General features: G+C 46.6%; 1 protein-coding gene across 3 annotated transcripts in view; it reads right to left on the bottom strand.

Moving 5' to 3' along the window:
• The window catches only part of LOC116943228 (kinesin-like protein KIF2A), a 41,337-nt gene extending 21,019 nt beyond the window's left edge, over positions 1-20,318 (bottom strand). The window contains exons 1-11 of one of the 3 annotated variants that reach the window (XM_076066323.1): positions 20,025-20,318; positions 12,163-12,260; positions 11,132-11,287; positions 9,686-9,740; positions 6,276-6,434; positions 4,687-4,811; positions 4,211-4,300; positions 3,796-3,850; positions 1,821-1,983; positions 688-778; positions 93-156 (exon numbers count right to left, since the gene is read on the bottom strand). In XM_076066323.1, the coding sequence (XP_075922438.1) occupies positions 93-156; positions 688-778; positions 1,821-1,983; positions 3,796-3,850; positions 4,211-4,300; positions 4,687-4,811; positions 6,276-6,434; positions 9,686-9,740; positions 11,132-11,287; positions 12,163-12,260; positions 20,025-20,079 (1,111 nt within the window). In that variant the 5' untranslated portion in view covers positions 20,080-20,318. Of the gene's footprint in view, positions 1-92; positions 157-687; positions 779-1,820; positions 1,984-3,795; positions 3,851-4,210; positions 4,301-4,686; positions 4,812-6,275; positions 6,435-9,685; positions 9,741-11,131; positions 11,288-12,162; positions 12,261-15,655; positions 18,103-20,024 lie in introns of those variants that run through there. The other 2 variants (XM_076066337.1, XM_076066350.1) reach the window with 2 other exon arrangements.

The raw sequence follows: 20,318 nt of genomic DNA, 5'->3' as shown, positions 1-20,318 counted from the left end.
CAAACTGAAGAGATGGCACGGAATGTCTCGGCACATTTCCCCCCTACCCCACAGTTACTGGGTACAGTCCAGTGTGCAGTGACATCACCTACTTGCCATGGCGTAGATACCCTTGGTGCAATCCTGCGAGCGACCGATGAAATTTCCACCCATGGTCTGCAAATAGAAAACAAATAAAACTATACCCCCCACCACCATCAGCCATTCTCAAAAGATCCCTCCGCCTCCGGGAAGTTTTCCCGGTCGCCACCTTTAAACGCCGCCAAAACTACGTTTGCACACAAGTAAAAACTCGGCAGCGCTAGGCGAACTAGGGAAAATAAAACAACTTTAAACGCCGACTTCGGACACGCACAAGCACACCGAACGCACGAGGTGAAGCAACCTTTCTGTGCGCTCTGCTCACCGCGCCGGTCACGTGACGCCAGGCACCCAATGATGGGCACGTGGACAGCATGGGGGGTGAGGCTACAAATAATATAATTAAATAACAATCACATGCGGGGGGGGGGCATAGGAGGGTGTTAAGAGGCAGACCGCGAAACGATAGCCTCTCGTGGAGTTGAGAATCTTCGGTTTTAATAGTGCGCACTCCCGTTTCCCAGAGGTTAACGGGCCGCGACCCCGTCGCAAGAACTGCTCCACCGCCAATGACGAAGGGCGACCGCGCGGTGGCCTAGAACTCACGTGGGTTTTGCCGCTTCCCGTCTGTCCATAAGCGAAGCACGTGGCCATGCCCTTGTTGAAGATTGACTGCACCAATGGGTAGGCGGTGAATCTAAACAAAGAAACAGATCCCACGTGAAGCCTGAACAGACTGTTGGGGCAAGTGCTGTTCGCGAGCGCCTATAAAAGCCGACACTGTGGCACACGCAAAGGGGTGTAAGGTGGCCAGCACCACGCTCGGCCACCTTCGACTCCCCAGTGGTACTGCTTACACATCGCACCAGGTACTCATTTGAGGCCAAGTCAACATAGGGGAGGCCCAGGACGGGTTCAGATATGTCACTGGTGTTGGCCACGAGTGGGAATCAAACTGGGGTCGCCGGGTTTGTAACACTACTGTTCCCCAAACACAAACGACTTGTTGCGGCAAGTGGTTAGCGAGCACCTAACACACACACACACACACCCGGGTGGGGCATGGTGGCAGCAAGTAACCACACGCACAGGCACACAGACACACGTGACACATGCACGTGAGCAATTGCAAGGACACAAAGATTCATCACCCACCCTCACTTGATGCAGTGCACTTGCCACATCTAATTTCAACAGCCATTTACAGCTTCAAATCAGACCAGCTGTTTTAACAAACCTATTTATCTAAAGTGTTTTAAAGGGCACACGGCCCCTATTATAGAAGTAAAGCTGGTAGCCCTGAGCTCCCGGGTTTAAGCCCGGGGGGGGGGGGGGGGGTGGTGGGTGGGGTTCGATGTCTCTGATTAGCAAGGTTGGCTACGTACGACGCGAAAGAAGTTCAACGTCACAGCAAGACCAAGGCCATGGGGTCGGCAACCCCGCGGCTCCGGAGTCGAATGTGGCTCTTTAAGGACTGCTTCGTGACGTTATTTCTTGGGGACCGCAGTCTCCTATTCACGCGCATTGCGGCCCTTGACATTTTTTTTTCTCTACCGAATTTGACAAAAACGGCTCCTCTTGTTACTTTGGTTGCCAACCCCTGACCTAGGCGCTGTATAATGCACTGCTGATTGAAGGAAGAGTGTTCAGGTGCGGCAATGGCTCAATGGGGTGGTGGGTAGGGGGGGGGGCAGTGGGTGGGCAGCGGCGGTGACAGCGACCCAGCCGCGCCGTCTCACTTGTAGACGATTTCGTTGGAGGTCGACTCGTCGAAGGCGTAGTCGAAGCGGAACGTCTGGTTCTCCAGGTACTTGGTGAGGTCAACCTTGTGTTTGGGCTCGTGGACCATGAGCACATCGCGGCTGGGCACCGTCACCACATCAATCTCCTTCTGCGCCAGCTCTGGGTCACGCGTGCGCAGACACCACCAACGGGATCGTCGTCCGATTTCGCAATTGATTTTTGGGTCACATCGCGCAGGTAAAAATGGGTGTCGTAAGCAATTCACAGAATTTAATGAACCGTTAAGATTGTTTTGATTTAAAGCTTTCGTGACTGCAGTAATTCATATTCTTAGCTCTTCGGTAAAGTCACGTTGAAGGGAAACAATAAATAATAAAATATATATAACAATAAAAATTCTCACGACGTTTCGACCATAACACAAACGGTCGTCATCAGGTGTGTCGGTTTGCATAAATTTATTTATTTTTAAACGGTGTATTTATTTATTTATAAAAACGTCAGCGCCACGCGCAGCGATTTGCCAGTTTATTTAGAAGGACTAGTCCATCTATGTTCTGAAAAGAGGAGGGGGGGAGAGGAAAAATAAATGTATGCTGTCTGAAAGCCACTGTAAGCGTGAACAATCAATTAAGACCTGAAATGGTTGATCAAATCCTTCCAATGATTGCTAAGCCAGAATCCATCTTCTCGGTTGAAATTGTCTGTGCTTGTATATGTGGATAGCCTCATGAACGAATCTCTCATGGTAGCCAAGACAGAGGTTCTTTGTAAGCCATCTGGCTACCATGAGAGATTCGTTCATGAGGCTATCCACATACACAAGCACAGAGACAATTTCAACCGAGAAAATGGATTCTGGCTTAGCAATCATTGGAAAGATTTGATAAACCATTTCAGGTCTTAGTTGATTGTTCACGCTTACAGTGGCTTTCAGACGGCATACATAAATTTTTCGTCTCCCCCCTCCTCTTTTCAGAACATAGATGGACTAGTCCTTCTAAATAAACTGCCAAATCGCTGCGCGTGGCGCTGACGTTTTTTTAATAAATAAATACACCGTTTAAAAATAAATAAATGTATGCAAACCGACACACCTGATGACGACCGTTTGTGTTATGGTCGAAACGTCGTCAGAATTTTTATTGTTTTATATATATTTTATTATTTTATTGTTTCCCTTCAACGTGACTTTACCGAAAGAGCTAAGAATACGTTAAGATTGTTGTGAATTGCTCGACGGCACACCGGATATGCTGAAGCAGTAAGAGACTGGCACACGTTTGCTCACGTTACGACTTTATAAATTGGGTGTGTTAGGTGGTGGAGGGTGTACGACACACATTTACTTTGATGACCGGACCAAAAAAAAATTATGAACCATAATATTGGTCGCAAAATGCCTAGGCATTAAATTTCAGCCATCATCGTAAAACCGATTCTAGAAATATTTGTTAACAGCTCTTGCATGCGGTCTTAGCGGGGGTGGGGCGGGTAGCGTGGGGGAGTAGCGGGGGGGTGGATACTACGCATTGTTCGGTATGTGTCTGCAAATGAGTCTTGAAATGCTACACAATAAACATTCAACTAGATTGCAAACTCGTTTCTTTAGCACTGCTTTGTTTAAATCGTTGTCCTTTCCCCACATCTCTGATGGCACGATTGGCTACTAATGGTGCAAAAGAAGTTCAACATGCATACAATTATTCCTGCGATAACACAGGGGCATCATCAGTCATGAGTGCAGACAGCTGAGGTTTGTCTACAGGACGAATCGCTGAACTACTTGTGTAATTCCTGTTACACTGCAAAACTGACTACATAGCTTCCCACCCACGCTCGCCCCCTCCCACCCTCACACCCCTCCCTCCCACGCCCCCCTCCCACCCTCACACCCCTCCCTCCCACGCCCCCCCCTCCAACCCTCACACCCCCCCTCCCACCCACGCCCCACCTCCCACCCACGAGTACCTTTTTTGTTGAGTGGGCGCTTTCTGACGCAGACGCAGATCTTTCGCTCCTCCACCTGAATAGAGCCAAGGTTCGCACGGTATAAAGTCAGAGTACTGAAAGAACGGAACTTTTATCGTACCAGGTAAGGCCCACTGAGCTATGTAGCTCTTTTCAGAAGCGACTTGGCCACAAGTGATAGCTGAACGAAGCGGCTTATCACGTGGAAATGTGTAGCAGCCAAAATAATACTCTAAACGCACGTTTAGAAATGGAGAGAAAAACCGGAGCACCCGGGAAAAAAAATCCGTGTGACCACGGAGAGAACATGGAAACGCCAAATATACAGGCACCAGGGGTCGGGACTGAACCCACCGACCTCCTGCATACTAGGCGAGATAGTTAACAAGGCATGGGGGGGGAGGCCTTCAAGAACCTGGTCAGAGATGGAGAGCGGACGGTAGTCGAGGTTGGCACGGTATTCCTGGATCATCTTCAGGAACTCCCAGTGAGGACCATTTGCTGTCTGTGTTTTAAATGAACACGGCACATGCAGGACATCACATGCACATGCAACATGAGCACGTGGCACAGGTTTGCAAGTGGCTATTATTAGTGTTCGTTCCACAACCTCGAGGATACTTGTACGATGAACTTCCTTCACACCGTACATAGCCGACCATGCTAATCGTAGGTGCGGGGGAAGGACAAACTGAACACAAAAAGCAGTTCTCAAGAAATGAGTTTTCAATCGAGATTATTTAAAAGGAGCGTTTCAGACGGCCGCAGACGCGGATCTGAAAGTGCACGATGCGGTGACCGTCACGTGATGGTTTATTGCTCCTTGACGAGAGATCAACAAGGTCATTGTGGTTCGTTTGTGGCATGTGTTCTTTGTGCGTTGAGTGCGACCTGACAAACCCGCAAGCGGCGATCGCGGGGGTCCTGCTGTTGATTCTGGAACGCTCGCTCCGTCCGGATCCGACTCGCCTTGTCCGTCTCCGGCAGGTAAGTGGTACGTCTGCGCCCTGCTGCTGCTATGGTCATCAGTCAAGGTAATGGGAGTCAAAGGAAGGTTCAGAGGAGTGGGTTGGTCAAAATACAAGTCTTAATGTGTTTGAGATATACAACACCAGGATTAACACTCCTATCGTGTTTTTGTATAATTTGTTGTAATGTTCGACCCCGTGCCCCTACTACTGGACATCTGTGAAAGAGCTTTATAGCTCATTGGATTCCTTCAGTATAAATGTTCTGATTCTAACATCGGTATGTTGAAGGAGTAAACTAATTGGCACGATTTGTTCACGTGGCAAACCTTACTAATTGTCTGTGTTGGGTGGAGGTGGGTTTTACAACACATTTATATTGACGTGATATAATCCCAAAACATTTTTCACGAATAAGACCGGTATCTCTCCTTTATAGTTCATTTGTAGCCATGTTACAGTTCTTTAATGTAAAAAAATAACACCCCACCAAACAATACCACAACACAAGCAGCAGAGGTGCAGTCACAGTGGAAGCATCTGGCACAGTGATGCTGTGGCAGGGCCCTCAATTCCCAGTTGGGGGAATCAACCAAAGTCCCTCTCGGGTCGATGCCATGCAGTGGATGTGTGGATGCATGCATGATGAACTTCTTTCGCACCGTACATAGCCAATCATGCTATTCGAAGGTGCGGGAGGACGACAAGCTCAAGACAAAAAAGTAGTTCTAAGGAAATGAATTTCCAACCTATATTTAAAAGTGCATAGCTCCAGTGGCTTCCTAATATCGAAGGAAGGGCATTCCAGATGGCAAGATAAGCACATCTGAAAGCGTGCGATGCAGTGACCGTCTTTGTTCGATGGCTAGCCAAAAGCCGCTACGAGGAAGACCGGAGCTCGTGATGCTCTATGCCCCTTTATGAGATCAGCAAGGTATTGTGGTTAATTCGTGGTAATCACTTTGTGTGTAATGAGTGCAACCTGATAATGTATTCGTTCGGCAACTGGAAGCCAATGGAGACGGACGATAAATATGGACTTCTGAGGTATCGGTGCTTTGCGCAGGAAACTGCGGCATGACAGAGTTGGCATGAGCCCTGGTGCAGAGAATGAAACTAGGCCGCCTGTCCAATTTCCCCCACCTTCATAGACCGGCTGGCGCCTGGGGCCCCCCAACGGCCCCGTGAATCTCGGGTGCAGTTACACTGCCCACGCACTCGGATAGCTACCGCCACCGGCAAGAGTTTCTATCAAGTCACTTTGCATGTGGGAGGAAACTTGAGCACGCAGAGGAAATTCATGAACACAAGAAGACAACGCTCGGAAACAAATCCCCACAAACAGATCGGCACCCTATTTAGGTGCACTTTCCCCTGCGAGCCACCCCGTGGGCAGTGCAGGGCGAGCATTACGCACGTGCAATGACATGTCAAGGGGGATCGCAACCAACCGCACCACGGGTTGAACGACGCGACACGACTCTCTACACCGCACACAGCGATGAACCGAACCTGCATTGCCCACAGTGGTGGTGGTCGTGGTGGTGGCAGCGGCGGCGCCATCATGGGCAGCGGGCAACGCCGGGGTTGGGTGTTCGGGGAGGGCGCCCAGCTGTAGGGTGCTGGTGGTGGAGTCGGACGGAGCTCGTGGAACTGGAAGTCGGCTTGCCACTGACACAGCGCAGACACACGTGGGCCAATGACACACACATCTACACTGTACATGGACCTGTTTATACACATCCACACACACAAATACGATAATACCCGCCATTCGCCATCAAGTGGCGGTGACGTCACCACGGTGCCTATGCCAGGCCAGCTGCACTTTGAGGCCATGTGAAGTGCCGAAAACTTGCTGGCGGGTGGTCACGGGACAGACCCAGGTGCCATGGGTTGATTGAGATGACCAGCAGATGCACCAGCTGTGCAAACTTGCTGCATTTTAGCCGCTCGGCACTCAAATAAAGTTACAAAACACACGTACATCCACTCATGCAGGTATATGAGAAACAAACGCATAAACACCTATGTGAACACGCATAGGGGCTCATGACGCACACAAATCCATTAAACACGCACGCAAATATAAGCACACAGGTCCTTGAAACAACACACACCCATGTTGTCATGGATATACGTGTACACAGCAATAATGCAGACACGCACGTACGTGTGGTCACAAGGCTTAACCTGAACTGGGTTGTCCCAGGATAGGTTCTGATACCAAGCGGAGGGTGAGGAATTGAACCTGGCTGCCAAGATCACAGCACAACGCAACAACAGTCACTGCACATTCCACCTGCTCACCAAGGCAATGCACGAACACACACACACACGATGGCACAACTCTGAACGAAACGGTTAAAATACAACCAAATTTGGATCAACATGTGCGAAATATATATTTTTTTACCTTTTAGACTGACATGGCCATCTTAAGACACTCGGACTCCAGGCTGAAAACTCCTCTCCAAAAAGGTGCTGGCGCCGCCGTGTCTTTCAATACAGGAACTCCTCGACTTAACAAACGAGTTACGTTGCAGAGGTCTGTTCATAAGTCGATTTGTTCGCAAGTCCAAATTTACTCCTGTCGATTCCAAACTTGTTGTACGGCCTGTACGCTAAAAACGGGGAATGGATTTAAAGGTTGCATAATCTCCTGTAGATGCAGATGCCACTGGTTATTCATGTTCTGCAGATGTAGATGCCACCGCCGCCACCTATTGCGCGGCAGTTGAACTTACGCCTCTCGGTCCGAACAGGTAACTGGGACATACGGACCAGGGTTGTTCGTATCTCTGAAAGTTGGTAAGTCGAATGTTCACAAGTAGAGGAGTCCCTGTACGCACAGACTACCTTTACAGAAACAGCACCTGGGCTTGGACTCAATGTCCTGATACTGGCATCAAGCACTCCCCCTCCCACCCCCCACTACAAGTGGCAGTCCATCCACCACCACAGCAGCTCTTCAATAATCTACAATGTCAGTGGCGCAGCACGATTGACATGGGTCCTGATACAAGGAATGAAACGGGGTCTCCTGTTTTCCATTCCCCGCTCCCCCCCCCCACCTATTTTTCCTCCAGCATTGGGCTCCCCAGACAGATGCACCGGCCTGTTCACTCACTCCACTGCTACCGCCACTGACGTCCATGTTGCTGGTGCAGCGCTCCGCCACGGGCACACAGCATCCCGCGAGAGCCACCCAAGCAACACCAATCATTTATTTTCTTAAAGAATTTTCCCTCTTGTCCGAGCTGAACAAAGGAGCTCAGGGCACTTGACGGGGCCAATGTAAGCAGCTTGAGAGCAGCTCCAAAACCAAGCGTCCCTCAAAAACACAAGCAGCTGGGCGAGGCTTTAGCCCTGGCCGCCTGCCCGCCATCCTCCAAATTCAAAGCCTCGTATCGGACGGAAACACAGCGAGGATGTGGCGGAGTACTGAGCTGTTCTCCCTGTGCCTCACCTACCGCCGCCCCCCGGCCCACAGTTAGCCCTACAGAAGGAGCGGCCACTCAAGCGAAACGAAACACTCAGGGGGCCACTAGTGGCCTGCCCAGGCACGCTGCAACACCACTGTCCGCACTCGCAACTTCGGTGGCGCAGCCACTAGGAGCGATTTAATTTCAGGAAGGGGTGGGTGGGGATTATGGGTCACCTTCACATTTAAAGTTTAAATTTTTACATCTGTACTTCTGCCAAGCCGTAGCGCTATGTCTCTTAGCTTATCCGCAACTCAATCAACATTCCTGCAATTTGGATTTTCAGTTTTCTGACTCGTCTTTTCCTAGTGGTTTTGATAACCATTCACTCCTACTCCAGCTAAATGTGTATGTAACATTATAATTTTAATGTGTTTGTGTCTGGTGTCTAAAACGTGTTAAATTAAGCTTGAAATGCACAAACTCAATTATATCCACATTTAGATTACATGTTTTCCAATACCACTTTTGAACATGAATTAATCAGTAGAATCACCAATGAAAACAACCTATTCCCATTTTTTTACTTCTATGTACTCCAAGTCTAATCATCAACATCTGGATTGATGTCTTCCTCGTGCAACTGAATACCACTCTAATACCTCTCAGTAGCCTACCCTCCCCCTCCATCCTGTACGCATGTTCCACCCATCGTAACCTCCTATCCCCAATCACAACTACAAGACTTTCTTATCACGTTTCACACCGAACCTCCCAAAAGTTGCCTTTACCATGACAACATGGGCTATGGCATCAACATTAACGTGGCAAATGCTTCTCTTCCAGTTGGTCTCTTCAAGTTCTCTTGGCATGTGCAGTAACAGACATTACCCCTGCCCCAAACACCCACCTCTCAACATTAAAGTTCACCGATTTGTCCTTCAAAAACGGGATGTGTAGTTTATGAAAAAAAAACCACACCTTGCTAACAAAATAAGATCTCAACTTCCATCGAACAGGCCCCCGGTATTTTATGCACACTGCTACCCAGACCCACAAAGTCTCCACTACTTGTCTCGGTAAACCTGCTCTCCCGTATGAACTTCTTTCGTAACGCATGCATGGACAAATGTTGAACTTCTTTCGCACCGTATGTAGCTAACCGTGCTAATCGGAGGTACGGGGAAGGGGAACTAAACACAAAGAGCAGTTCTAAAGAAATTAGTTTTAAATCCAGCATTTAAAAGTGCATAGGTCCGGTGGCTTCGTAATGTCAGAACGAAGAGCGTTCCGGATGGCCACAGAAGCACATTTGTAAGCGCGCGATGTGGTGACCGTCTTTTCTCTATGTCTAGCCAAAAGCCGTTGCGAGGATGGCCGGAGTTCGTGTCATGGTTTACGCTCTGTCACGAGATCAGCAAGGTATTGTGATTCTTCCTGGTTGCATCTAGTATGCTGTCCCTGCTTGCCATGTCGTTCTCCGGCGCAATGCCTTACGGTCACTCCTTTGAGGCAGAGGGTCCTGCTTCAGCACGACGACGCTATTCCCGACCTGGAGTGGAAGACAGGCAAAAAAAAATGTTCGTACAATGTGCAGTGGGCAGCAGTGTGGCAACATCTATTGCTGTACTGTGGCGTCCATGCTCCCCACCGTCAATGCACCCCCCCCCCCACCTTCACCAACCCAGACGGGCGAGCGTGGTGAATTCACGTCAAAGACCGCCACCTTGACCCAAAAGGCATTGGGTGGGGAGAGGTAGTCATCCAGCAGTGGACAGACAAATGGGCTGCATGTATTCGTGAGAGAACAGTTGCGTGCTGATGCGATGCTGCAGGACTGTGTGGCATGGTCGATGGCATGGGAGGGACCTTTTATGATGACGATATTAAACCTTTAATAAACATTGAAAGATGACCAACTGTACTTTAAAATGTGATTAAATGAACTAATTAAGAGTGTATCCTCAATTGAATGATACCTTTATGGCCATGAAAAAAAGTACCGCTTGGAATTAGTCAAAAGTATCTTGTAATTTCGGTCAAAACGGAATACAGGTTTTTTAAAGACCCTATTAATTCGAATATACGACCAACGATTGGCCTACAGCTCTCGGATATGTTTTGAAGTTGAACACCGTCTTGTTCGGCAGGACGCCTGATAATTATTTGCACCTCCGATTAGCACGGTTGGCTACGTACGGTGCGAAAGAAGTTAAACATACATACACTACAGTAGATGTCCCTCTTAACGATGGTAATTGGCGCAACAAAACCGATCATTAAGTGATTTGGTCATTAGGGGAGTAAAATAAATACACATTAAAGGCTTAATTCGTTCTGATAGCATCGAAAATTACCCTTTTTCACCCAAAGAACTTACTTTTAAATATTTAAACAATGGATATTAATTAATACATAGATACTAATTAATACATAGATATACTAACAACACATAATATCAAAAGACACGTGGTTAAGCAATCCATTAATTCATATTTACTGTACCTACAACAGCCCGTCATTGACAGAGGAATGGTCGGTCAGCGAACACATTGGGCTCTTATAGAGGCCCGTCGTTACGCGATTAGTCATTAAGAGGAGTTCTACGGTATATTCGGGGATTGAACAGAATCAAATTGCTAAAGATACACCCCCCGCCCGTGGAGCAAAACGTCAGACAAATGTAGAACACCACGCTGCAACCCGAAAACACTTCGGCGAGTTGCAATACAGCACAGATGCAAAGACCTACCAGGAATGATTGCCCTACGGAGAAACCGGACCCAACAGTTCAGGACCACCAACAGAAAGATGTCACCATTCACCGTTCATTTTAGAGGAGACTTTCAGCTACGTATTATTCCACGAAAATCGATTATGCTGCACCGGACAATTTCAATTTGTCATTCGTGATCTGAATTGAGAATTACTGAAATTCCTTACCGAGGACTCGGACCCACGCATGACACGTGCGTATGCAACCGAGGGCACCGGTCGTGACTTCACGGGAACTGCGGGTCGCGCAGGGGGAGGCATCAGATCAGAGTCCTTCACCAGCGCCAGCTTGGGGTTCAGCCGGTATATGTCTTGGAGAGAGAACTGCACGCATATGGAAACGGACGGATACACGCCCACCATTACGCACACGCATGGGCACATTTCAGCACAATCATCCAAAATGTATGTACAGTAAAACCTTGGAATGCGAGTAACTTGGTCTGCGAGTGTTTTTTTCAAGACGAGCAAAATGTTTAAATAAATATTAATTTGATAAACGAGCGAGGTCTTGCAATACGAGCAGTACGTACACGCTTTGTCTGCCGAGCGTCACGTGATCACAACTGATATACGAGTGCTTTGGATTACAAAACACATTTCCGGAACGAATTATGCTCGCAATTCAAGGTTTTACTGCATCTAGAACTTTTTTCGCACCGTACATAGTGAACTGTTCTAATCGGAGGTGCAGGGGAAGGAAAATAAACTAAACACCAAAAAGCACACAAGGGGGAAGCCAAGGAAGAAGTGTACAAATATGGAGCGATTGGGAGACAAGGGGGGGGGGGGGATCCCAATGCAGGAGGAAGACAATGGGAGTCAGGAAGATTGTGGGAAGACGGGAACCAAGAAACAATGAAAGGGTCGGACACAGAAGACAAGGAGATGCTGAAAATCCAGAGATTAGACAACGGGAGACATGGAGAGGACGAGACATGGAGAGGAACTTGACACGGTGGAAATAGGAACGACAAAATTAGAAAAGGACATGAACGAGACGCAGGAGCGCACAGGAGGCTGGGAGCTAGAGGAGAGAAACAGACAGCAACCAAACCGAGAAAATAAAACATAAGGATTCAAAATTAAGTCCGAGACAGATAGGAGACGGGGACAGAAGGAGATCCGGGTAGAAGAGCATCAACAGCAGGACGCGAGAGCAGTAGAATGTTGGAAGACAAGGCCATGCCGTTGCTCACCTCCTTGCAGCGGCCTTGATTATCCAAATCGATCCACTCCACCTTCACGATTTTGTGGATTGCATCTAGCCCCATGACGGTGGCCTCGTGCACACGGCCTGCAACAGCAGACGGGACACGGCAACGCCGTTGCGTTCCAAATACGCGGTCCCATTCAATCAAAGCAAAGCAGTTTGACACGTAGGCGTTCGCAACCAAAATTATCCAGAGGGTTTTTTTGGGGGTGAGACGGTGTAAATGTGTGTCGTTAAACCTGCCACCACCCAACACAGCAAATTAGTAAGGTTTTCCACGTAAACAAAACATGCCTATCCGTAACAAGTGCAGCATACCAGTGCGTTGGAGTAAATCCACAATATTTAATTCGAGTATGACGTTTCGCCAGTAATTACAATAAATTCCATCAGGCGATAGCCAGATACGTGGTGAAATCCTCCTGTTTCGTTCTTAAAGGAGGGATAAATGTGATATCAATGCCAGCTACAGAAATATGCACTACAAAAAATATTGATTGGGTCCTTAAGACAATGAGACCACGGTACACTCAAAGAAAAGTATCCAATAGATTCCGCAAAACTGGTCTGTGGTGTGGTATTTAGGTAGCAGGCTGGCAGATCAGTCTCCGATAGGGTCTCGAAACCATTACAGTTGGCGAACAAACCAGTCTCTGATAAAGTTTAAAGCAAATTATTTGCTGATGCTGTGTTGGCAGTGGTGCACACAAACAACACAACAAAATTCACATTCATCAACAACAGTCTTAAAAGTAAAAAAAACACAACAGGTGATATTTCAGGCAACGAGCCTTCTTCATAGAACACAAACTCAATATGTTAGCGTGCTACGAAGATGGTCCGTTGCCCAAAACGTCAACTTTTTCCTTCTTTGATATGGCGCTATTGACGAATGTGCCGAGTTTCTAGTTTATAACATTCACAAATCTTCTTTGGTTCTTTCGGTAAAGTCACATAGAATGAGAATAAAATAATAAATTGATAAAATAACACAATAAAAATTCTCACGTTTCGGCCACAGCACAAGTGGCCGAAACGTCGTGAGAATTTTTATTGTGTTATTTTATCAGTTTATTATTTTATTCTCATTCTACGTGACTTTACCGAAAGAACCAAAGAAGATGAATCCTTGCAGTCACGAAAGCTTTAAATCGAAATTCACAAATCTGTCTCCGATGGAGTCTATAGACTAGGGGCTCTTAACCTTGACCGCAGCCTTATACCCCATTTGGTTCTCAATTGTAAAATAATGTACGTTAATAAAGACATAAGTTTTATGAAACAAAGTTGTACTGACGTGCCTGTGCTTAATTTGTGTTCCGATTATTTACCTTTATCTTCTTTGGTTCTTTCGGTAAAGTCACGTAGAATGAGAATAAAATAATAAATTGATAAAGTAAAATAACACAATAAAATTCTCACGACGTTTCGGCCACAACACAAGCGGCCTTCATCAGGTGAAGGGATGAGACTGTCTGGAGGACAGCGCTGTGTTATTTTATTTGATCAATTTATTATTTTATTCTCATTCTACATGACTTTACCGAAAGAACCAAAGAAGATTAATCCTTGCAGTCACAAAAGCTTTAAATCGAAATTTATTTACCTTTAACAAAAATCTGGCCATGTCTCACACCCCCAAAAAGGGCATCTCACACCCCCCCAGGGGTGTGTGGACCCCCAGGTTTAAAAACCACAGCACTAGACATTAGATTCCGCCGATTGTCCCGCACCTCCAATTAGCACGATTGGCTAATATAAGGTGCTAAAGAAGTTCAACATACGTACATACATAGACAGACAGACGGGTCCATGGTGAGAATTAAACTACCACATTGTGAAACTGGCTAAGCGGCAAGAGTTCCCAAAGGATTCTTCATCTTACGATACCAAAAGCAGGACAAAATTTGGTGGGAAAAAAAAAACCGTCAATAGATTTCACAGCAGGTTTACACCTGCTGTGGCAGCAACAACGCCACTCATCGAACAGTAGAGAGATCACATTAAAAGGGAGGCCTTCAAAGATGACGTCGCATGAGCAGCCACTCTAAGGAGCCCCGAAACGAACGCAGCCATGGAGACGGCACGAGCGATGCCCGCTACGTGTCACCGCGACCGTGGCTCTGCCCGCCTCGGGTCCCTTAATGCGAAGGTTTTTTTTTAATTGGGCGAAAACAACCAGGACGATTCATATATATAAAAAAAAAAATAATCATTATTGTACATTCGTCTCGCCGAGCAAGGGCCGCTGCTGCTTCTTCAGCAGCGCGGAGGGACAGGCCAAAGTCCACCGTCGGAGTCGTAGGTCAGGGAGCACTCGTCGACAAAATGCATTGCGGTCTGTCGCTGACCACGTCCGCAGAGCGAGTTGTTGTGGTCTAAACTAAAAACTAAACTAGGTTTTATTTTACCAGGTAAGGCACCACCGAGCTTCTTTTCAGAAGCGACCTGGCCACATATGTTAGTTAAAAAGAGTGGCTGATGTTGAAATGTACAGTGGCCAAATACCCTAGAACGCATGTTGATTCTAAAGCTGGCAGTTAAAAATGAGAGGGCCCGAAGAAAAATCCACACGACCACGGGGAGAACATGCAAAGTCTAAATACATAGGAGTCAGGGTCAGGATCGAAGCCAGGACCTCCAGTATACCAGGCGAGGTAGTTAACATCGCGTACAACCATCATGCAGTCAATTACTCCAGAACACATTTTACAAAGTGTGGATTGAATGGGTAATATATAGTTGTACCTTCATTATTATTGATAACTTTAATAAGCAATAATTGATATATGAGAATTATTTATTGTCGGTAAATTAAATATTTCAGAAAAAAATTAACGAGCAACAAATATTAATGGCATCTATTTTTTGCAAAATAAACGATATGATTCTTGCGACTCTTACACAGTGTGATGTCGTAGTTTCACCACATTCTGGGCAATCTTGGTTACCACTGTAAATTATTATGGTACATTTTACACCTTTAGGCGAGCGTTTTGCGTTGGATGAAGCAAGTATTTTAAATGGTATTAACACAAGGTTGTAATTTCAGACGAGACCAGGGGTTTTCGGCGGTCAAATCCCAGCCAGGGTTAACTCCGATCATCATCATCAACAATGTTCGGAGCCCCACCTGGTAGCGTTAAAGTCACCACTTTACAGGGTTGCTCTGTTGAATTATCAAGTGACAATGCCCCCATCAAGGTCATGTGGCGTTTCCTCCACACCTATGCAGGAAAGTGAACATCGGCTGCTGTGCCCATGTAAAAGGAGAGAAAGCAGTCCATGCCATAAGTGTGGGATTCCTAACACGGAGCAAGAGAACAGCACTGCCCTCGAATGAGCACGGTGATAGTTTTTTTTTCCTGTAATCTCACTTTAAACCGGCAATTAGCCCACAGATTTGCCCGCCAAATGCTGTTACGGCCACATTTAATCATTAAATAGGCAACAACAATGGCCGTTAAAAAACAACTTACCCCTCCGGTCCCGATCGTGGCTCCGTTTGTCCATCGAAAGCAACAATGAGGAGGACAATGTACTTATTAACTTATTTTGCACCGTACGTAGCCAAGTTCGCGCTCTTCCTTAACGGAAACTTCACCACTGTGTGCAAGAGCGTTGGTGAAGACGGCCTTGGCTTGGTGCGTCTGTTCTGTGGTCAATAACGGCAGACTGTCTCAAGTTTCCATGGGCAACCCAGTTATGTAATTCTGCTCCCGACGGAGGCGTCGACTCAGAGGGGCTCGCACGCCAGAAGTCACGCAGTGCTTTGTGAACACCGGTGGGTGCAGTGGTTAGGAGCACACGTGCGCCGTGAACCCACCAGACCCGGATGAATTCGATCCCAGGGAATGGCTAACATTGGTGAACAGTGATGTCTAAACCAGTAGTACGACACGCTTGCCTACTACTCACCCGACCTCACCAACATGCCTTGACTAGCAAGGCGACAACCTGCAAGGAGTATTCGGCTGCTATACATTTCCACAATGGTAAGTCACTTCGTTGATTTATCATTTGTGGACAGTTCGTGTCTGAAAAATAGCTCTATGGCTCAGTGGGCTTACCTGGTAAAAAAAATGAGATATGGTCAAACAACACCTACAACCGACACTGGATGGGAAGGTCTTCATCCAGAAGTGAATTGACTAAGGGCAGTAAGTTAGTATTGCTTTATTCATTTTAATGACGTCCATGGACAATTCTGTACACAAAGGCTGGCCTTCCGCATAACTCCAGGAAACATATATTTCCCCGTTATCTCCTAAAGTAATTTCCAATTGTGTTGCCATCAATATCGTGTCACGATTAAAACAACAAAACTCATTCGTCAAAAACAGTGTGGTGCCTTAAGACAAACTATATAATATATTATTTTAAACCTACGTGACTTTACCGAAAGAACCAAAGAGTATAAATTATATGGTAGGTGATGTTTCAGGCAATGGTGCTTCTTCATAGCGCGAGTATGCAGCCCCATGTTATCAGGACAAGAGAAGTAGGTAGCTTCCTTCGTACGAGGCAACGAGACTCAATCTCATCACGGGTGAAAATTCCACATTCCTGTGGCGCATTAAACTCAACCGTCATGCTGCCGTTATGTAATGATTTAGCACACCGGACTTGCAATCGAGGGATCCACGGTGCGTATCCATCGCTCTCTCAGCGCAACAGTAAAAAACATAATGGACAGGCTTCTTAAACTCCCGCTTCCAACCAACCCCACCTGTCCACCAAGCGATAACAAATGGGTACACGCCACAGAAAGGTAATCGCTCAAGTTACTGCTAATATAAGCTTCCTCGGTTCAAGGAAAAAAAAAGACATGAACTCGCATCTCGTAACAATCTGATACATACCCGTCAAAGCCTTATCAGTGCCTACCTTATTACAGATCAATTCAGACATTATTGGTCACCCCGTGCCCCTTATAAATCTCAACGTTCATCCTACAAAGTCCCATCAAAAGAGAGAAAATCACAAAGAAACAAAAATGTTTTTGCCCGTATTGAAACGGCTGTACGCCGTATGGACCTGAAAACTCAATTTCCCCAGTAACAGAATAACAGGGGTAAACCGTGTGGGGTGAACAGCTAAGAAACCCATCCAATAACAGGACCCTCTCCTGTCAACCCAGTTCAGACCCCCTCGGGTCGGTCATGGAATTGTTGCCTCGTCCCACACAAAATGTTTGCTTGATTCAATGCACAATTATTGGACGAATCCGAAGAGCTATGAAGCTCTTTTTCACAGATGCGCATCTCTACTGAAGCCATCTCTCGTCAAGGCTTTGCAGACCTCGGACAAATGACATTTAGCTCTTGAACATATTGCCGCCCATCATGCGCGAGAATAGCAAATAATCTAAGCACTGTCCAGGGTCGGCCCCTGCTTAGCTTCCGAAATATTGCAGATTTTGTATGTACCGTATGTTTACTACATCGCCGGATATACAGGAGGTCGTGGGTTCGATCCCGACCTTGATGCCTCCTGTATAGTTGGAGTTTGCATGTTCTCCCTGTGGTCACGTGGATTTTTCTCTGGGTCCTCCGGTTTTCCCCTCCACATTTAGAATCAAAATGCTTTTACGAGTATTGATGATAAGCCACTTCGGGGAACTATCTTGTGGCCAGGCCGCTTCTGAAAAAAAACCAATATAGCTCAGTGGAAGCTTACCTGGCTAAATAAAATGTTTAATAGTTTTTACGCTGAAACAGAAACTGAACGATTCACAATACATTTTTGGGTCAGATCGCATCGGTAAAAATGTACGTCCGTAAACCCTCATGTGTGTGTGTAGAATTTATTTCGCATCGCACGTAGCCAACCGTGCTAATCGGAGGTGCGGTGTGTGCTGGATTGTGTTGTGGCCATTGGGGCCGATGATGTTGGGCCCCCGTGTTGAGATCGTGGGAACCCGCGAACTTCACGCCTTAACGACGCTTGGGGGCTGCCCATAAATGACGTCACGCGATTTTGGCCGATTTTTGACCCACCCCCCACCCCCTTCGTCACTCGGCGTCACAAAAAGTCAGACCCCCCCCTCAAATATGACGTCACAATGATCTGCCCCCCCCCCGAAAATATATAAAACATGCTTCAAATCGCTTTAAACTATTGTCAGTGCCGCTGCACTATGATGTTGTAAGAGAAAACATTTTTTTAAGTCTATTTAATTAAGTAGAAGGTGTTTGTCTGTATTTATTTAAAGCTGCGGATTTTTGATGTGACGTCACATTTCTCAAACACCCCCCTCCCTCGTCACAAATGTCTGACCCCATCCCCCGCCCTAGGTGCGTGACGTCATTTATGGACGGCCCCAAAACACATTCTTTTTTTGTTCCTGGGTAGTAAGCGTTATCTCTTACTTGCTTAGGTCTCAAAAGTACAGAACAATGTCTATTATTCCCAACAAACTTTGCTTTTGTGACGAGGAGAGTGAAATTTTGAAATTAATTCTTCCTGGGGGGGGGGGGGGTACCAAATCACACAAAATGGCCGAGGCAATTAAAGATTAAATTTTCTGGGACACTTTTTTTTTGTTGTCCAGGGATGTTACTTAAAACTCCGTGACTGGGGGTAACCAATCAATCCGAAATCGGTGACACACTCCGCGACGTCGAAACGCCAAACATTATTAGCAGTTTAAAAAAAACAAAAAATCCGTTCTCGAAAAATTCAACTTTTTTTCTATATATATAGTGCATCGTGAGTCGATTGCCGCATCGCAGGCCAATCGATCAATCACAGACTAAAAAAAATAAATTTTGACTTGAAACTTTCGTGAATGCAGGGATTTATATGTATTTTTTTATTATATAATTTTATTTTTTATTATTTCTACGTGACTTAACCGAAAAAAACAAAGAGTATTTTTTTTTATTCTTTCGGTAAAGTCGCGTAGATAGAAAATTAATGTTTTAAAACATTTATCGGTCGCAACAGAAAAGAAGGGGGGCCCCCCCAACCAGCCTCCACATGCAACTGCTGCTTCCAAGGTTTTTTGTTTGGCTTTTATTTTCAATTTATATTCAAGTAAATTTTGGTATTTTTTTTTTTATCTACGTGACTTCACCGAAAAGAACCAAGAATAAGGCAAAAAATGACTGGCATCGCGGATATTACGCGAGAGCCGGGGCACTAAATGATACCCCCAGGGGTAAAAAAGGTTCAATGTGCATATTTCACATGAGAAAACGGTGAGCAATTTGTGTCTTCCAGTTCACGCAAAGTCACTGGCCACGAAAGCAACGTTTGCGGTGGAAAATAGCCCTTCTCTAGCCTTTCTAGGCAGAAGCAAAGTAACAAAAACTGTGTTAAAGTGTTATTAAGAGTAACAGCGGGAGGGAGAAGTTCACTTTGACATGGGACAGCAATCCGATACGTCTGTACATGGGGAGCGGTAGCGAAGTTCGTTAACGCTACGAACCCGGCGACCAGAGTTCGACTCCAGCTCACGGCCAGCAGCCAGCGACGATTACCGTCAGAACCGGTCCCCGGGACCTCCTCCACCCCTTGATAGGATCGGACTCAATTCTCAAATGAGCACCTGCCGGAAGAGACAAAGGCGGCCCCGGGCGTGGTTGGTGCCGGCCACCCAGTCTGTTACAGGCTTACACACCAAGGCCGGATCTTTGTCTTGGCGTGACCAGAGACGCACCGTGGATGTCTCCCAATAGGTTTTTTTGGTTTTGTTTTGTGGGGTTTTTGAGGAGGTGCGTGAGAGAGAAGGCGGCGGAGTCGCGTTCCAAACAAAAGGTCGACGCCTACCACACTTTAACAACAAAAAATACCCACTCGCAAACAACAATCTCCACCAACAATCCACCCCCAACCCCCTCTCACCGTCGCTCCTATTGATCATGACCACCATGCCGACCTCGACTCCTTTCATGTCCATTGCTGGGCTTCACTGTCGGAATCTCTCTCGAACGAAACTTCAAAGAAACAACAACAACAAGAACAACAAAAAAGGGGACAGCTAAAAACAAAACACAACGACGACTAAGTTGGTTGACGGGGGAGTTTGTCCAACTTTTACCAACGCCACACAACTACAATCACCACCACCACCGCCGCCGCCGCTCCTCTGCCGGTTCCTTTTTTAAACTTAGCGGCCTGATGGGAGGTTCACTACTG

Source organism: Petromyzon marinus, chromosome 1 (assembly GCF_048934315.1).
Source record: "Petromyzon marinus isolate PM22_M1 ecotype Great Lakes invasive population chromosome 1, UKy_Petmar_22M1.pri1.0, whole genome shotgun sequence".
NCBI classification, from domain to species: Eukaryota; Metazoa; Chordata; class Hyperoartia; order Petromyzontiformes; family Petromyzontidae; genus Petromyzon; species Petromyzon marinus.
This window is presented reverse-complemented; position numbering and strand designations above follow the sequence as displayed.